General features: G+C 35.8%; 1 protein-coding gene, 1 non-coding gene and 1 pseudogene across 2 annotated transcripts in view; 1 reads left to right on the forward strand and 2 right to left on the reverse strand.

Moving 5' to 3' along the window:
* Med13 (mediator complex subunit 13) overlaps positions 1-20,644 on the reverse strand; it is an 89,544-nt gene that overhangs the window by 46,064 nt on the left and 22,836 nt on the right. The window contains exons 4-9 of the mRNA XM_051186555.1: positions 17,963-18,108; positions 17,104-17,301; positions 15,245-15,439; positions 14,424-14,586; positions 13,755-13,865; positions 7,908-8,591 (exon numbers count right to left, since the gene is read on the reverse strand). Of these exons, the coding sequence (XP_051042512.1) occupies positions 7,908-8,591; positions 13,755-13,865; positions 14,424-14,586; positions 15,245-15,439; positions 17,104-17,301; positions 17,963-18,108 (1,497 nt within the window). The remainder of the gene's footprint in view (positions 1-7,907; positions 8,592-13,754; positions 13,866-14,423; positions 14,587-15,244; positions 15,440-17,103; positions 17,302-17,962; positions 18,109-20,644) is intronic.
* On the reverse strand, positions 3,594-3,724 carry LOC127221966 (small nucleolar RNA SNORA36 family). The gene has a single exon (XR_007834515.1). It is a non-coding gene; the product is annotated as a small nucleolar RNA SNORA36 family (small nucleolar RNA).
* LOC127221755 (uncharacterized) lies at positions 6,163-6,347 on the forward strand (annotated as a pseudogene).

Here is a 20,644-nt window from a genome sequence, read left to right on the forward strand (position 1 = left end):
GTACTGAAAAGCCAAAACTATGAAATAAATTGCCTTTAGTTTTCATTAATTGCATCTGCTTCCTTTCACTAAGAAAACAGCACACTCTTTTGATATGTACTCACATAAAACTTAGCATATGCTTTTATGCTTTATTCAAAAGAATTCTTCCAGACAAGGTTTGACAATATGCATTGACAATTATAGGAGAAAAGATATAGAAGGAAATGTTAAAAACAGAAAAACTGAGTATCTCAAAATCCTCCCACTTTCTTTAACTGGTACTATCCCTAGTACCATCTCCATATTCAGAAGCAATCCTCGAGCTGTCAAAAGTATGACTTTATTGCATTTAAAAAAAAAATAACAAACAGAATTATTAAAAGGTTGAGTACAGTCAAATCAAAACAAGTTTATTTCATCATAGGCTTCTTCCTATGAAACAAAGCCATTCAAAACTACCTTTCAGAGATCAAATAATGCATTTTTTAAACTAATTACATACAATAAACATCTGGTGGATCTAATATAACATATATTCTATAGATGAATATAACTAAGAGATTCTAATGTATCATAACTATAGTACAAAATATGAAGAGCTAGACTCAAGTGCAGTTTTCTTTACTCAGTGTTTAGAAGCAACATCAGGTGGTTTTAAGCATCCATAAATGCAATTACAACATTGCAAAATCCTTGAAAAAAATATATGAATTAGCAGGAATTTTCCTATCTTTAAAATTTTTTTTGTTAGAGCCAGGTGGTAGCGGCAGCACATGCCTTTAATCCCAGCACTGGTAGGCAGAGGCAAGTAAGTTCCAGGATAGCTAGGGTTACACACAGAGTAATCCTATCTCAAAAAGAGAAGGGGGTGGGGGGAACATTTTTGTTAGTTTGTTTTGACATAGGGTCTCTCTATGTAACCCTAGCTGTCCTGCAACTTGCCTTATAGACCATATTGCCCTCAAACCGGTTAAGAGATGCACCTGCTTCTCCCTCCCAAGTGCTGGGATTAAAGGTTTGCACCACAAAGACTATCTTTACTCTTTAAATCCCTAGGCCTAATGTGGTAGAGTACATGTAAACTACTAGCACTCAGGAGACAAGAGGCAAGCAGATTCAAAACCAACAAAACTCTTTTTGTCTCAAAAGAAAAAAACAAAACAAACAAACAAAAACAAACAAACAAGCCACATTTAAAAGGTCTTTGGCCTCTATTGTAAAACAGATTCAACCATAACTAACAAATCCAAAATACTAGGAAGACAAGAGAGATATTTGCCAAAGATCTATACACCTTGCATATGGGATATAATATGCTGCATCCCCAACTCTCCCTTCCTCCTAGTAAAGTCTAACACATTAGAAAAGGAATCATATTTTACCAAAGCTCATGAAAACCTTTTTATAAACTGCTACACGTGAAAGAATGCAATTTTAATGAATAAAAATGAGCTACATTCCTCTGTGCTAGTTAGGTAGCCAGACTATTACAACTGTAGAATATTGGGGCTTGAACAATGGCTCAGCTATTAAGGACACTGGCTCTTCTCCCTAAAGATACAGATTTCATCCCCAGCACCCACAAGACAGCTCACAATCATCTGAAAGTCCAGTCCCAGAAAGAACTGATAGTCAATTTAAACAAAACAACACTGTAGAATATAAAGAACAATGTTTCTCACTTATCTACTTTTCTTTCTTTTTTGGGGGATTGGGAGTGGGGAGCAATCTTATAGGGTCCAGATTAGCCTCTAATGTATTCACCTATACCACCATGCTTGACCCTGTCAGTACAATGCTGGGGATTGAACCCAGCTTCATGCATGCATGCTAAGGAAGTACCTTTTCAACTGAACTCACTCACATATGTCATTTATCTACTCAAGAGGCACAGAACCATACTTGAAGTACCAACAGTGTAAAACATTTCTTTACAGCAAATTGAAAACAGTAATCCTAGGCTTCTCCTCCAACCGAGAATTAGCTGTGAAGGGAAACACCTAAAAAACTCATAAAGAAAATAAATCTTCAGATGCATCCCTGCCCTGTGTCACCTATGCCTCACTGGTTTATTAACAGCTTAAGACACATGTACAAATTGCTGGCATTTCAAACTTAAAATCATATTTCTACAGTGTCCATGTCTTACATACACATTACTAAGTCATAAGAGTCAGACAGATAAACAGAATGTCAATCCCTCCCTTTCAGGGAAATAGTCACTAATCATATCATCTAATTAGTAACCAAAAACCATAATGCATAAGATCGTGTATGTATGTATACACCTCAGATCTAAAGTTTACAAGTATCTAAAGAATGTCTTCTATCAGATTCCCTTTCCTTTATAATGATATGCTGTTATTTTTTAGCTAGACCTTAACGATTTACCAAGACCTTACTTAAGTTTATCAGTTATTTCAATGCACTTCTATTTTGAAGTTACTTTATCTAAACATCCCCAGTGAAAAATAATTTGCAGTCTGAGCTGTTAAAAAACATGTCCAAACGACACACCTTTATTCCCTGCACTTAGGAGGCAGAGGCAGGTTGATCTCTTGTGTTTGAGGCCAGCCTAGTCTACAGAGTGAGTTCCAGTACAGCCAGATCTATCTCGACAAATCCTGAGAAAGAGAGGAGAGAGGAAACTGGAGGGGAGGGGGTCTAAACGATTTACTTTCCAAAACAACCAAAAAAGGAAAAGGGGGGGAAATCTTATAAACTGGACACCAGATGTCTATTTTATCACTCTCCACCTTACTCCCTGGGACAGTCTCTCACTGAACTGGTAGGCTGGCAGGCAGCAGGCCCCAGCAATCCTTCCATCTCCACTTCCACTTCCAAAAACTATGGGGTTATAGGTGTGCACATAGCCATACACCAGGGCTTTCTATTACCAGTGCTGGGGATTTAAACTTCACGAGGCTTACTTGCAAATGTTCTTATTCACTGTGCCATCCCCCTATTAAGGATTTCTAGCTGGACACAGTGGCACACAGTTTTAATCCCAACACTTGGGAGGCAAAGGCAGGAGGATTCCTGTGAATTTACAGAGCTAGTTCCAGTACAGCTAAGACTATGAAGAGAAATCTTGTCTCAAGAAAACCAACCCCCTCCTGCAAAAAAAAAAAGGTCTATGTTCCTACAAAAAGACATTGTTAAAGGGCCTGAGCCTTTAATACCAGCACTTTCTGAGGCAGAGGCAGGCAGATCTCTGAGCTCAAAGACAACCTAGTCTATAATAGTCAGTTCCAAGACAGCCAGAGCTACACAGTAGAAACTTTGTCTCAACAATAACTCCATCAAAAAAAAAAAAAAAAAAACACACCCTAACAGTGATTCATAAACTTATTTCAATAAGGGACATCATCTGTTTTAGCATTTTTTACAATCAGACAATGCTCTTTTGAACGGTACTGAATTACCAAGTCATTGTATACAACATTTTTGTTTCAGAGCACCACCAATGACCAAGCCAGATATTTCACAATTCTAATAGAACTAATGATTATATACATTTGGCCCATTTAATTTTAACAACAGTTTTAGAAGTCAAATTTCTGTTAAAAGCCACATTATCAAATATATTTAACTTTTTAAAAAGTACTTATTTGTGTGGACTAGAGTTATATGAATAGAGTAATACTCTCTATTCAGTCATTCCCCTCAGCCAATTTCAATGTTCCAAAGTTAAATTAACAGAACAGGGAAGCTGCCCTGAACTGAACTCAACACTTTGGAGTCAAATATATTTTATTTCACTTTTAACTGTAAATAAATTCATTAAGTTGTATAGACTTTAAGCCTGGTTAATTTTAGTATGTGATGTTTCTATTTATTTGCAAATGTTTTATAATAAAGGATTTTTTAAGGCACATTAAAGCAACATGACACTTTGTGCTGCATTATTTTTTGTGTAGGGAATTACCACGTACACTTAAAAGCCCCTTAGCAGGCCAAGCATGGTGGTGCACATTTTTAATCCCAGCACTCGGGAGGCAGAAGTAGGTGGGTCTCTGTAAATTCCAGGACAGCCTGGTCTAGGTAGAAGCAGGCGGATCTCTATGAGTTCCAGGACAGCCTGGCCTACAAAGTGAGTTCCCGGACAGCCAAGGCTACAAAGAGAAGCTCCACATGGGAGGCGGTGAGGAGCCTTAGCAGCATCTTTGGTCTCTGCCAACCAAATATCAAAACCACGCCTTTAGCTATAACAACTAAAAGTGGACTTTGGGAAATGTCACCTGAGGACTGAGCTAGAATTACTGTCATTCTATTAATTCCAGGTAAAAGGAGAGAACTACAAGGCAACAAGCATTAATCTCTTGTTCTTACTTCTAACCTACCAAATGCAGAACTATCATATTCTATAAGTGATTCTGAGTTAACATAAGAATCAAAACCTTAGTTAGTTAACTTTAAGAGATGTCATTACGCTACAAAAACAAGCCTTAGAACTAAAGGGGAATTGTGACAGAATATAAAGTTTACTATCTGGTGTAACAACAAAAATGATGGCATAAAACTCCACAAAATAAAATTTTAAATGTTTAAATAAAACCAACAGTAAACCTCTTATTCAAGTTTTTCCCCCTTTCTATGACATGACTAAGGGGCAAGGGGGGGGGGTCAGGAATATGTAGAAGTAGAAACATGTTATATCCTTAACTTACATAATCATGACCCAGCACCATTCTACTCCATATGCTGTTTTTCTACCTTATGCTTCTTCTCATTTGTATTCAACAAGAAAAATGTCAAGTAATTTTATAACAGACTCTGAGGTTAAAAGTTTAAAGCTATGGCTAGATAAAAAGTCATTCACCACATTTCTATAATAAGTAAGAAAATCTAACCTGGAAAGGAAAGAGTAGTTTTAAGCCACATTGCCTTTTCTTTTGGGGGGGGCGGGGGGAAATGGGGGAGTTCAAGATAGGGTTTCTCTGTGTAGCCCTAGGTGTCCTGGAACTCAAAGAAATCTATCTGCCTCTGCCTCTGCCTCTGCCTCCTGAGTGACAGGGTTAAATGCATGTGTCACCACTGCCCAGCTCACATTGTCATTTGATTCATCTAACATCTATGCGGTCTACAATGCACACAGGGTTACTCTAGGTCCGCAACTACCTGTATGCCGTGCTTGTGTTAAGAGAAGCATAGCAGTAAACGAGAGTTCTTGCCCTTATAGAGCTTACATTCTAACAGAGAAAAGACTCCATTAATAAATACATAATTTCAGACATGGAAAAATATTAGCAACAAATTTTTAAAAGAAGAATGTATAGAAGAAGCAGTGATTTAGAAGAGTGAAAACAGGTAACTTGGATAGAATAATCAGGAAAACTCCCTACAACTTTCAAGCAACACCAGATGATGATGAGTAAATGGTCCTCTACTCCCTCTAATACGATCTGAATGACCATGAGGCCTAAGCCTGCCCCCCACCCCCCGCCAAGGAAGATGTGACTAAATCAGAAAGCAAATAGAAGATATAGAAGATGGGTGAACTTTCCTAAGCAATCAAAAAAATGCAAATTTGAGAGACTATTTCATCCCAGTCAGAAAGGCTATCCCAAAAAATGAAGGAAGGAAGGAAGGAAGGAAGGAAGGAAGGAAGGAAGGAAGGAAGGAGGAAGAAGGAAGAAGGAAGAAAAATAGGTAACAAATGCTGGCAAGAATATGAGAAAATGAAAGCTTATTCACTTCTGATACAACCATGATGGAAATCAGTACAGAGATGCCTCAAAAAAAACAAAAACAAAAACCTAATAATAAAGCTGCCATATGATCCATCAAAGATATTTGCCCAAGTATGCTTATGGCAGGATCATTCCTACACAACAGTTAGTGAATGATTCCAGATTACACGTCCATCAATGGATAAAGTATGGTACATCGCTGGCCGTAGTAGCACACAACTTCAATCTCAATCTAATTTGGGAGGCAGATGCAGGAAGATCTCTCCAATTCAGGACCAGCTTGGTTAACAGAATGAGTTCTAGGACAGCCAGAACTACACACAGAGAAACCCTGTCTTGAAAAATAAAAACAGGATACTATCCAAAGAAAAAGAACCAGCTACAGGATGGAAAGTCCAAGGAAGCACAGTGGGAAAAGGAACAAATAACAAAATATAATGAGATATTTGTATGAAGATGGCATAATGAAACCCATTCTTTTTTTTAAAAGACTATACTTTCAGGCATAATTTCTATAGTTCATTACTAAACAAGTTTTTCCAACTATGTAAGCACCTGAGACCATGAGGAAGAAACAGAGCGTTCTCTCTCAAGCATGAAGTTAGCTCTAGGTGCTGCACTCCCCACCCCCACCACTCCAGTCACTGTTACAGAGGAACTCTGTTCAATTGCCAGTACCCACATGGAGGTTCACAACCTTAGTGTCCAATGACTTTTAAGGGCACTAGGAATGCATGTGTTTTAAGATAAAATGGCCCATGCACATAAAGCAAAACAAACAAACTTAAACAAAACAACCAAGAACTGGGGCTATTGCTTAGTGACAGGCTGCTTGCATTCATACAGCACTGGATTTGTCTATGTCTAGCACTACAGATAAAACAAAAACAACAAAAAAAAAGAGGTTGTCTGCAATTCTTAAGCAACCAATAAAATCTAACACATCATGTAACCTTAAGAGAGTAATAGAAGGGATAAGGGAGATAGCACTGGCTTCTCTTCCAGAGGACCAGGGTTGAATTCCCAGCACCCACATGGCAGTTCACAACTGTCTGCAACTCCAGTCCCAGGGGATGCAAAGTCTTCTTCTGGGTTCTGCCATCATCAGGTACACACATGGTGCACAGAGATACATTTTCACAAAACTTCCATACACATAAAATAAATTTAAAAAATGGAATATAAAGATGTTTTGCTGGTTGACTTGTACTACTAAAACATTTACACATTAAAATTGTTGGATAGGCTTGGTAGGTATTCCAAGCAATAAAGACAGTAAAGAACACCCCCCCCCACCAAAAAGCCAGCTATATTCTCACCAAAGTATGCTATATATAAAGTGAAGAAAGAAGCAAACTAGATGTAGAAAGATATCTATAGTACATTTACTAGTACAGGATTAGCACAAAAAATATGCAAAGAATAAACAAAAAAGGAAAAGGGATCTTAAAATTTAGACAGGTAATTCACGGAAGAGGAACAGCAACTGTTTAATGAACATTTTAAATGATGTTTAATCCACTAGAAACCTACAAATATGCATTAAGATAGCCTTGCCAATCTTCATGCAGTCAAAACAATCTTATAATGCCAAGAACTGACGAAAATGAAAATCAACAGTATTTTCAAGGTCTACTAGCTCCTGATGATATAAATTATAAGCCAGTTGTTTAAAGAGTAACCTGGCACTAACTAACGCTTTCACTAAAAATGAACATATCTGAAGGTCTGGCAATTCCTCTTCAGATATGTTTACTAAAGAAATCCATACACAGGGAAGTATGTACCCACCCTCCCCAGTTCACTGCCACCTACTCTGTTGCTATCAGAACAGACAATATGATGTCATCTAAAAGAGGAGACAAACTACAGCATATCCACAAGTAACACAAGACCACAAAGCAATGATATGAATTAACTAAAGCATAAGGACAGTAGAAGGAGTAATAGGAGAACAGATGAATCTAGTCACAGGCTTTGGTTGGGTAACAGATACTGAAGCTTTTACACATTACTTTCTCCAGATGTTTGTGGCTAAATGGTTTCATAATAGAAATCTTCCTTTAGAGATAAACATGCTAAAGAAATTATTCAAATTTAATACTCAGAATATCTATTTTTATAAATCCGACCCTGTAAAATATTAGAGTCCTAGCATTAAGCAGTTACATTGCCTTTTACTCTTAACTTAAAAGTAGTGACTATTAAAAAAAAAAAAAAAAAAATACATACTCTGTAACTGATGTTACACTTTCCTGTCCAAAAGGTCCAACTGGATCATCCTTGAATTTATCATTTGGAAGTTGAGGTGGTAAAAATTCTACATCTTTTTTCTTTGGGACTTTGTAATACTTCCAGGCTATATTAGCTTCATCTTCTTCCAAGTTTACTGCTGTACCCACATACACGGTAGGTTCTACAGCTTCCTGAAATGGAGGTGGGAAAGACTGGGACAAACTGTCTATCCTATCTTCCACTGGTTTGGTAGGAACCAAGGGATCCGGTGTTGGCATTTGATAAAAATGTTGACTCTGGGGAGTTGAAGGTGTTTTAGTCACTCCTTCATCAACCACATCACACGGATGAGGACTAAGTGGGGGAGGCTGAGGTGAATTCACCAGTTCAGTCCCGTGCATCTGAGGGGTCTTTGCTATGTCATTAGTTCGGATGTTTGAGAATCTCACTTGACTATCTGTAGCAGAGACCACAAGTCTTTGGCTGGCTGAGTCTGTGTCCATGCCAATGGTATCACTAACAGATACACGATGGTGAAAAGGAGTCAAGGGGCGTTTCTGCGGCTTTTCACTCTTTTCTTGCTTCTCATTGGTCTTGTGCTTAGGAAGTACTTGTTGTTGCTGCCCTAAAGATGGTGCCTGTCCTTGTTGCCCAGTATTTCTTGTTTTGAGACTTTTATGCCTGAAAAGTTAAAAGATAGGTTAGTTATTTATTTTAAAGCACAATTATAGTACAAAGAACATAGACTAAGGCTTTGAAACCCTTGAGATCATTTGTTTTTCATATATAATTCTAAAAATAGATGATTTGAATTTAAGACACTTGTTCAGAGATCTTAAGCATAAAAGCATACAGAACAATTCATAGAAGCCAATTTGCGTAACTGGAGAGATGATATGGTAGTTACGAAAAATGACTCTTGCAAAGGACTCAGGTTCAACTAACAACACCCATCTGGTGGCTCCAAACAAGTTTAATTCTAGTTCCAAAGAATATAATGACTTTTCCTGATCTCTACTGGAACTAGGCAGGCACACATATGGTACACATACATATATGCAGGCAAAACACTTTAATGTACATAAAATATATCTTTAAAAATTTAAGTCTTAGACTTAAAACTATTCCTGAAAAACAAGTAATTTTGTTGGGTCTAAGAGCTCTTTCAAAATAAGGCTTCCAAATTCATGATACTGACACACACTGTACTTATTTTTGTTTTGTTTCTTTTTACACTAAGAAATTATCTCACAAGGCAACTGAGTATGGAATTTTAAATTAAATATTCATTAAGTTTTAATTCTAGGGGCTTTATTTGTTAGTTACATCAGAGCTACCCAGAAAAACCAGAACAACAGTAGCACAGGCTTGTGAGATAGCCTGAGCATTGAGCCAACCCTGGACATCTACACAGTAGACGGCAAGAATTAACATGATGTCTTCTGATCTCTACATGCTCACTGCTGCATGTGCACAACCACTCCCAATACACAAATGTAACAAGTCAAAATTCTAAGAAAAAAAAAGGCAAACATTTCTATTCACAGAAATATCCGATAAAGAAAAATTCTGAAACATTCCTACAGAGTCTGGGGCATCTTAGGGGATGTTAACAAAGAAAACATGACCTATAACCAAGGTACAGAAAGAAACTAAATAAATTCCCATTACCCAAATATCAAAATCAAAAATGCTGTATGACACCATATACCAATATTGTTAAAGAACACAAGTTTACATCATTAACAGAAGCAAATAGTTAACAAATTACTGACAATTCAACCCAGCAAAGTTTAAAACAATTATCACAACCAAATGGAGTTTATCCTAGCTAAAAATTTAAGATGTGACATTAAAAAGGAAATAAAATTAAGTCAGCAGTATTCGTTCCATTAACAGAGTAAATGAGAAAACAAAGGAACAATATGAACTCTAAACATTACTACTTAACTAAAAATGTATCCAGTACAACAAGGCAAGTTCTAGGACAGCCAGGGCTATATATACAGAGACTGTCTCAACAGCTCCCCATCCTGCCCCCCCTAAAAAGAAAAACTTCAACCAAAATAGTATCTATTTTTTTTTTCTTTTAGAAAATAATGTCTATAAAATGAGTGGTAGTGATGCACACCTTTAACCCAAGCACCCAAGAGGCAGATGGATCTCTGAATTCAAGGCCAACATAGTGAGTTCCAGGACAGAGGAGAAAAAAAAAAGTTTACGATACTTAGGTGAAACCCTGTCTCAAAAAAAACAAAACAATAACATGAAATAAAAAAGTAGTTTATGGAGCTCAGTTAAGACCACTCGATGTTTTTACAAAAGACCAAGGTTCAATTTCCAACACTCAAATGGCAGATCACAACTGTCTGTAATTCCAGTTCCAGCAAAATCTGAAGCCCTCTTCTGACCTTTCCAGGTATCAGGCACATACAGGACGCACAAATATATGCAGGCAAAACACTCATACACATTAAATAATAAACAAATCTTAGTTTTTAATATAATTTATTCATGTGGATGTGTATTAGGTTTCCAGTTTTTTTTTTATAAGTAATGTTTTAAAATGTATCTAAAGTGAATGAATATAGATTAGGTTCACATAAATAAAAGCACTTTGGAGTGCTTTTTTGTTTCTCTGGTTGCTATGGACCAAAACTAACCAAGGCCTTATCCATGCTAGGCAAATATATTACCAGTTGAATAACATTCTCAAGCTCTAGTGTAAATGAGTTCTAAAATTTTGGGAGTCTATTTCTTACAAAGCAATAACAAGACAAGATATCATTGGAGAAAGGAAATACATGATTGTAGGTATAAGGAATAAAAACAGTAAACAGCCATATTAATTTACTTAGTTATTTGATTAAGAAACTACTAATTAGGGCTTAAAACTATAACTAACAATAGCTCTTTAAAAAGCTGATGTTAAATCCCCATTGTGTTGTTTTATACAGATCTTTCCAAAAGTTAGACTTTAGACAGAAGTGTTCTACCACTATTTTCATACTAAGCCGAGTGGGTGAATTTTGCATCCTAAAAGCATAACGAAGTGATCTTTTTAGAATTCTTCCTATTAGCCTCAAACCCCTCCCTAGAGCTAAAATCTGAAATTTGTTATATTCCTTCCTAAGTAGTAATTCAGTTAATAAACACTCCATTAAACTACAGTCTGGTAACAAGTGTACTAATCTAACTATCAATGCAAAAATTTAATCTAAACAATTTTATCCGCCACCATAATAAATAATTCAGAAGATAGTTTTCAGATAAATGTATGCACAAGAAAACAATATGTAAAAATATGAATGCCTTAAATTTATGATTATGAAAGAGTAAAATTAATACTCATTTTCAAGTCACAAGAGTTTAAGAAGCCCTTTTGCTCAAAATTATCAAGTTGCCCACCTAGTCTATTTTCTGCCTACTATTCACTCTTACATTTAAAAAGAAACCTGAACTTTTTTTTTTTTTTAAGAGCAAATTACAGTATGGGCTTCAGCAAGAGGCTTGCTCACTTGTGTATTCTGAGTCTACAAAAGCTCATTATACATTAAATACTGAAAAAAAAAATCTAATAATTCTTAGTATATCAAAATCTTCATAGACCTGGGAGGGATAACCTCAAAATATGAAAGAAACCATCTAAAGGAAAATTTTTTGCTTAAAGCCAAGAATTTAAATGTTAACATGTATTTCATTGTATCTTCCCTTAAAATCTCTTTACATAGAGTAATTGATATCCATTATTTGAAGAGGACTAAAATAAAAGTTCATGTTATAAACAAACAAAAACAAAAGACCTGCCTAAAAAAGATCTTGACATAGGGCACAAAAAAACTAAAACAAACACCTTCTCCAAGGAACTACAGAGTGTCTAGTCATGCCCAGCACAACATTTCAGCCTGTGAGGGACCACACATCCCATAATACACACTGCTTCTGACATTACAGCTGTCTTGGTTTGTGCTTTATGCACAATATAACACAGCCTAAGGATTCAGAACTTCCCAATAAAGTGACACATGACTCTGCAATTCTGCCACTGCCAAGTGAAAGCACCACAGACACTATGAAAATGAGATGTGGATGTGTTCCAGTAAATATTTGTTTATATATACTAAAATTTGACTTTCACATAATTTTCACGAATCACAAAGTATCTTTTTTTTTAACTTTACAAACTCTTTGAAATGTAAAAAGTCAAGGAGCTAGAGAACTCAGTGGTTAAGAGCACGTGTTTGTTACTCTTCCAGAGGAACCGAGTATGATCCCCAGCACCAACATAGTGGCTCATAACTGTAACTCCAGTCCAGGAGAAATCCTACACCCTCTTCTGGCCTCCCAAGGCACTGCATACAGATGGTTCACATACATGGGATAAAACGCCCATACATATAATAAAATACTTTAAAAATGTTTTGAATGTAAATATCATTTTCAATCATAGGCCAAACAACAAAACAGGGAATAGAAAACATCAAACAAACTGAATACAGGTTGCCAATTATGTTCAAGAAAAGAATAGTTAACTAGTTTAATCTATTAAATATTAATATATCCTTATACTTATTCTAATCTATCCAGAAAGGCAAGTTTAAACAATGCTGCTTTTAAAAAATTAGATAGATGGTTCGATCCAAAGAGTCTAAGTAAAAAAACAATAAATCTACCACAACACTGGAGAGTGTCAATATATTCAAGTAAACACAGTTAATGTGTAAAAAACAAAACAAAAATGAAAAACTACAACCATGGCCATGACCTGCAGGGACTCCATTCCTTCAGATCCTTTTCAGGTAAATTATGGTTACAGATGTCAAAGCCACTATTATTTATATGGATGTAAAAGCACATAATCTAACTTTAATCTGCACAAAATAATAAACTTGACAAAAGAGTCATAAAGCTTGACATTCAAATCTCATCAAAAGCCCTCAAAATAGAAAATTAATACAATTGCCCAACAAATCCCAAGCTAATCCATTCTGCTACAAATCTTTCAATAATGCAGCTCACTAGAAAGCTGATATTTGGTCATGCCTCTTATTAAATCATTACTTCCTGATCTTATTTCAGTAACTCACAACAGTTGCCCAAGGATAAGAACTTGCTACACAAAACTCAATGCTTTTATTTACTATTTTAAAGATCATAAAAATCACCTCTGCTGTAAATACACCTGGGAAAATTTCTCAGGCATAATGCAATTAAGGCATGTGTTCCTCCAGAGCTGTGTGAGCCAAGTATGGTAATGCAGGATTGTAATCAGAGCACTTGGAATGCTGAGGCAAGACGGTCTCAAGTTCAAAGCCAGTCTAGGCATCACAATTAGAGAGCCTCAAAACATCCACAAAAAGTGTGCCTATAGTTGCTATATATACCATTAGATTACAAAAAAACAAAAACAAAACAACAACAACAACAAAAAAAATGGCCATTAGGAAGAGCTTTCCCAGTTCCACTTCTGGTAAGTATGGAACAAAATAAAATAAATAAATAATCCATGAATTTTATGTACTTCTATAATCAGCTTTAAATTGCCAGCTTTAGGAGCTGAAGAGATGGTTCAGTGGTTAAGAACACCAGCTGCTCTTCCAGAGAATACAGGTTCAATTCCCAGCATCCACATGGCAGCTCATACCTGTCTGTAACTCCAGTTCCAGGGGATGTGACACCTTCATACCAATGTACATAAAGTAAACTTTAAATTTTTTAAAATTATCTATCATTTCTCAAATTTCTTTTTTGGGGGAAAAATCCTAACATACCATATTTACATATTAGAATCATAATTATAATATATACATATGCATAAGCATCAACAATTGAAAGTAAACCTACCTCAAACAACTACAGCTTGTTCTTTGTGTGGCTTCAACAAAGTCCCAGCATGCTATTTTATCAGCTGACTCATCTTCACATAGGCCACTGGATGTAGCAGAATATTTCCTCCTAAAGTAAGAAATTACAAATTCCTTAGAATACATGAAAGATCTATTTTCTTTTATTTTGTTTTTTGTTTGTTTGTTTTTTTGTTTTGTTTTTTTTTTTTTTTTTTTTTTTTTTGTTTGTTTTTTTTCTGTCTTGTTTAGTTTGTCTTTCAGAGGCAGGGTTTCTCTGTGCAGCTTTTTGGAGCTTGTTCTGGAACAGTCTAGACCAGACTAGCCTCAAACTCAGAGAGACCCACCTACTTCTACCTCCCAAGTGCTGGGATTAAAGGTGTGTGCCACTACCAACAGGCTCTAATCTTTAATTGTTTAAAATTAATTTTTCTCAGTTTTTATTCAATACTCATACTTAACCAACATGCAAGTTTTAAATATCAAAATAAAAGATACAACTGGAATCAGTGGTACATGCCTTTAATCTCAGAGGCAGCTAGAACTCTATGAGTTTGGGGTCTGCCTGGTCTACAAACCAAGTTCCAGGCTAGCCAAGGATACCTGGTGAGACACAGACAGACAGACAGACAGAGACGGACGGACGGACAGTAAAAATAAAGATACATACTTGTTCTGTAATCTGTTCATGTTGCATTCTTGCCAGACTCTATCTACCACGTGATTTGCTAATTTTCTGGGTATTTTCCCACCATGATGGCTAGTACTGTCAGTGCTGAAGCCATCAGATACTGAAGAAAATTTGACCCACTTCTGGGCAGACTGAGGATCAACTGGAAACAAAGAAAGAAAGAAAAGGTTAAAAAAAAAAAAGATTGAAAGTAGTATGTGGGAGCTTTTGTTAATTTATCATTTGCTCTTTCCTCTATCTGTTAAGTCTAGGGACATTCTGAGATCAAAATTTTTTATTTAAATGCAGAGAGCACAAATTTTGAATAGGGGATATAAATAGGATGGTAGCAAGCCAATGCTGACTAATTGACTTGAAAGATGAATAATAGTGGTTACAGATTCAGCTCAGCAGTAGAATACCATCTTATGAAGGTACTGGGTTCAATTCCTAGCACCACAAGCAATCACATATACACAAAATGTGTATGTGCATGTATATGCACACACACTCATATATGTTATTTATGAGTACAAGTGGTCTTAATTCTGAAAGTGCAATCAATATGTAGGAAAATAAGGTATCAAGTCTACAGCTTTTTCAAGAGGGTCAGAAAAAGAACAATTTATAATCGAAGTATACATACACAAAGAATGGAAAGCAAAGGTTTTAAGTATGAATTTGATGAATGCATTCTTTGCATTATACTTGTGATTTTCTATTAAGTTTTAAACAATTTCAAGATTAAAAACTCTTCAAGTACTGACAAACTCAAATGAACAGATTTGTAACCATAGCTGATGAAGTAGTTAGTATAATACCTGCTTGGACTTCCTCAGGAGACGTGGGTGGGGTAAGAGTAACTGAAGACATAGCAGGATCTCTTGTGGAAGCAGGCACTTGATGGATACCCAAGCAAGAAGCTGAACAGTGAGAGGATCCCACAGAGCTAGGAGTAGGAATGTCTGATTGAGGGACTAGAACAAAGCATGCTGGGTAGATCATTCGGACACCCGCTAAGAACAAAACGGACAAAAACAAAAAATCAGCTGCCAATGTCATCGTAATGGAATTAATTTCATTGAAAAGTGCCATAGTAAAAAAAAAAAAAAAAAAAATAAACCTAGTAAGATAGTATCACATTTATATTAATAAAGATATCAATATGTCCTCTGAGTATAGCTATACAATACTACAGTTTATGTGTGGAGGGCAGAGAATAAACTCAGGTGTCAGTCTTTATTTGCCACTAGTTTTGAGACAGGGTCTCATGGCTGCTGCATATCCAGGCGAACAAGCTTGTGAGCTTTCAAGTCTACTCCTAACAATTTCCCATCTTGCCATAGGAGTGTTGGGATTACAGGAATGCACAATACTGTCTTTGGCTTTCATGGAGGTTTTGGAATCCAAACTCATATCCTCACAAATGTACAGCAAGTACTTTAAGCCAACAATCCCTAGACTTTTCTATCTATAAATTTATGTTTGGGTTTTTAAATTGATTTTTTATACAACTGACCAATGTGTATTAAAAACAAATTTTAATTTATAAATTCAACAATAGTAATCTGGACTCTTAAGTCATAGGTCATTTTGTTTTCTCCGTCTATTTTAAAAGTCTAATAAACATTTGTGTTCTGTTTCTATCCCAACTATTCCAATAATAAATAATGTATTTATTGAAACTGAATAAAAAGAAGTTTCAGTTTTTTAAAAAAGTCAGGCATGGTATGATCAGGACTTGGGAGGTTGAGAAGGAAAGTTATGAGTCCAGGGCCAGTCTGGGTTACAGGGTAAAAGAGTCTCAAAAACCCAATTAAAAAAAAATAAAAATCCAAAACTCCCATGAGTGAATCCTTACATGTGACATTACTACTAGATTCCATTAACTAAAGCAAATACTAATACCTATTATCTGCTCACTTATACATTGCCATGCCTCCCATGTCTTTTACACACTGTCAAGCTTAACTATATGCCACATCTTAAGAGTTAAATATGGTTGGAGGGGTCAGTGCAGTTCTCTTTTACGTCTTGTTTCTGCTACGTGATTAATATGCCCAGAAACAGATCACCTTGTTAACCTGCATCCTTGAATGTGAAGACATACAGCTTACAGCTAATCTGGAAATACCAGATTTAGGTAGAATATACCAAAGCCAGAAGTACTTAGGTATATTTTCTGTTACTAGAGGTGAAAGTTTTACTAATATTCAAATACTATACATAATAGAGGCTGTCAACTTTTCCAACCTCCAAATAGTAACACCTTCACAATTACTCTTGACCCTTTCTTTAGCACATAGACAACAGAATATGTTCCTCTATTCCAATAACTCTGGTTTCACTATGTTACCAATCTTGTCTAATTAAATATGAGCAAACATACCATACACCACATCCCAGAAGCTTTAAATACACTTACATGGTTAGGCTTGGTACCTATCATTCCTTTGTTTTCATAAGAACACTGTGTCCCAGATACTGAGTACTCTTTTAACCTAGATTGTACAATGAGAAGATACACAGAGCCATCACGCCAAGCTGTAGGCCTTATGTAATGTGCAAGAAATAAATGTTTGGTGTTGAATGCCAATGAAGCTGTCTGTTATTTAACAAAACCTAACTAGAAACACATAAACTGTATTATGCTCCTTTGGGTGAATATCAGAATCCATACCAACAAGAACTTCTACTGCAGCCAAAGAATCATCTTCCCAGTCCATATCTTCCTGCTTTTCTTCAGACATCTCCTTCAAACCACATGAAATAGGGTAGAATTGTTTCCATTCACCAATTAATTTTTTGGTAGCTGAATCAGACATCTTGAATGCCTGTCCTGTGAGAGTGCCATTTAGTCCAAATGGACTTAAGATAACTAGAAACCAAAGCAGATAAAGTCAGTAAAGACTGCTACAGCAAATAAAAATCATAATAAACAGTGTTGCAATGATGAGTCTAATACAAAAAGGAAATCCATATGATCACATCCAAAAAGCCAATTTATTATACTTTATTATTACTAATACAAAATACAAACTAAGATTTTGAAAGTTGTTAAAATATGCCTACCCCAAAATCAAAAGATAATAGCATTTCAAAATGAACTGGAAGTATGATCATATCATTCAATTTATTCTCTTACTAAAAAAAAAATGATTCATGGGTAAAGAAGTCTAAATATTTATTAAGTATTGCCACATAAATTTTAAAAAACCCACACACTACATTTTAAATAGCAGATACATGCAGGACTTAAATAGCAATCCGCAACACGATAAAACATCTTCACTTGGAGTTTAACAATTCATGGTATCAAAAGTTCTCCTAGGTAGCTATGCTAAACATGGCTTGTACAACACAGCCTTGAAATGATTAATGTATATGTAATATGGTATTAACAAAAAACACAGAATGTTAATAATCCCATTCATAAAATTTTTAAATAATTTCACTATTGATACTTATTTTGTTGACTTACTACTATAATTGCTAACATGTAAGTCTTGATTTCCGATACTGAAGTGAGAATAATCTACCTTGAAATGGGCTATTAGACTGTTGAGCAAGGGTGACATGCTCTTCACTGAGAAGGTAGACAGGTTGATGTTGGTTAATTTCCACACTGGTACAAACATTGCTGTCTCCATGCAAGAAAAAGGTGAAAGAGCAGGACAAGTGTTCACTAATAAAGAAGGAAAAATTATATTTTAGTGATGATTAATAGCAAGAAAACTAAAATAACTTGCTTTGCTTTTGATGTTTTAATTCTTCTGAGACAAAAATTCACTTTTTTCAGGCTAGCCTCAAATTCACTATATGACCAAAGATGACTCTGAACTTCTGATCATCCTAATTCCACCTTCTGAGTGCTAAGATTGCAAGCATGTGCCACCATGCCTTGTTTGTGGGATCCTGGATCCTGGGAACATAAGTCTCATGCATCATAGCCAAGCACTCTACTAAATGAGCTACATTCCCAACTCAACATGCTTTGCTTTATTAAGAAGCTATACTACAAAAATGCATACTTTAGCTCAGAAATCTTTATCATCTGTAGAAGGAAAAATTATAGATATGAGCAAAGATACTGTTCTTCATTCACAACAGTCTAATGCAAATAGCTTTAAGTAACCATAATCAGTCAAAATAAGTTAGATACACCACATATGCAATTATTATATGACCACAGAAATAAGTCTTAGGAAAGGAGAATTAATGCAAAAACCTGCCAATACAATCCCAACTATTTTTTTTTAAAAGAAAAACTTGGGGCACATGTGTACACACACACACTCCAGATTGGTAAATGAGTGTTTACAAGTATCCTAGAAGTGAAGATATATGTGAAATAAAATGTAGGTACAAATAGATAAACAAATTAGAAAATAAATTCTCAGAGCTGAGGCAAGTGAGCTGGGAGAGGTCAACAATGTTTTATCTAACCCTATAAAATACATTCATTCTCAAGGGATGCATGGACGGACGGACAGACTGACTGACTGATTGATTTGTTTTTTTGGTTTTTAGAGACAGGATTTCTCTGTGTAGCCTTGGCTGACCCAGAACTTACTCTGTAGAGGAGGCTTGTCTCAAACTCAAAGATCCACCTACCTCTGCCTCCCAAGTGCTGGGATTAAAGGTGGGTGCCACCACTGCCCAGCTGCAGATCTTTTTTTAAGTCAAAAGAAAGTGACAGAAAAGAGACTGAAGCAGTGTACATGAAAAATCTACTTTGCTATACATTTGTCTTAAGCAACCATCTTAAAGCTAGTTCCTTAAAATATAATCAACTCAAAACCAATATATATATATATATATAAAATATACATATAACATAGTATACATTTATATACACACGGACACACATACTAGCTCTATTTAATTTTTTCAGGACAAGTTAAGGCATGAAGAATTAAGTTATTCTAGAGCTGTAATAAAATTAGAAAACAGTGCATGCCTTTAATCCCAGCACTTGAGGCAGAAAGGCAGGCAGATCTCTGAGTTTGAGACAAGCCTGATCTACAAAGTGAGTTCTAGGACAGCCAGGGATAAACCCTGTCACACACACACACACACACACCAAAAAAAAAGAAAAAAGGAAAAAAAGAAGAAAAAAATTATTTGCCTGCATGTGAGTCTGTACACCATGCATATACAATGACCTCTGAGGCCAGAAGGCATCTGATTTCCTGGAAGTGGAGTTAACAGATTGCTGTGAGCTGCTGTGTGGTACTGGGAATTGAACCCAGGAGGCCCTCTGGAAAAGCAGCCAGTGCTCTTAACCACCAAGCCAGCCCTCCAGACCTAATCAATAGTTTTTAATAAAGAAAAAGCTAAATTAAGCTTGTTTTCCTGATGAAAATGCTTACTTTATTGGAATAGGTATTGGCTGAGGAATTATGAAGATTAGATAGATACTATGATAAAGGACTATAACCCCAAACAGTCATCAAGCCAAGATATGTAAAGAAATTTAATAGCTCTGACAGCTGTTCACCTCCAAAATCTCCATTGCCAGAGCTCATTCAAAGCAAACACTCAGTTTTATTACAGTTATCCAGCAGTATTGCTATCCAGTATCTTCTGGAATAATGAGGCACCTGTATTAACAAGAACATACTAAGCAAAGGACTATCCCCAAATGCTTTTTAAGAAATAATTAAACCACACATACACAAACTCTTCATTAAACAGTTCTGAATTCATATCTTTATGTACTACATATGAAGCTACTAAATGAGAGCAATTGTTACTCCTTCATTCAAGAAATATTTTATGCTAAGCCATAGCCATGAACTTAGTTAAGCGATATAACAAAAAACAAGTACAGAATTGTTATTACAAGAATGTCTTAACATGAAGAATTCTGTACTAAAAATGGAATTTTAATTCCTAAAAAGAGAACAGAACTTGGATCTCATCACCAAGTATCCCATGGTGACAGCCGTCAACCTGCCTTCAAGATTCATTATGTCTCACATTTCACCTCTTGTGTGGGTCTGGTCTTTGATTTTTCTTCTCTCATACACTCACTTCCCCAGTGTTCCTTAAACAGTACCTTCAGGTTTTTGTTTTTTATTGGGGGAGGGGGGCTCTGAAACCCTCTGTAGGCATTTCACTAATGAATCTATACTGCTTTCAAATTCTCTTTGAGGGGGTGGGGGGTGTTTTTTGCTAAAGGAAACATGACCATCATGTAAATATGCTGTAACTTTTTT

Source organism: Phodopus roborovskii, unplaced genomic scaffold (genome assembly GCF_943737965.1).
Source record: "Phodopus roborovskii unplaced genomic scaffold, PHOROB, whole genome shotgun sequence".
In the NCBI taxonomy this organism is placed as follows: Eukaryota; Metazoa; Chordata; class Mammalia; order Rodentia; family Cricetidae; genus Phodopus; species Phodopus roborovskii.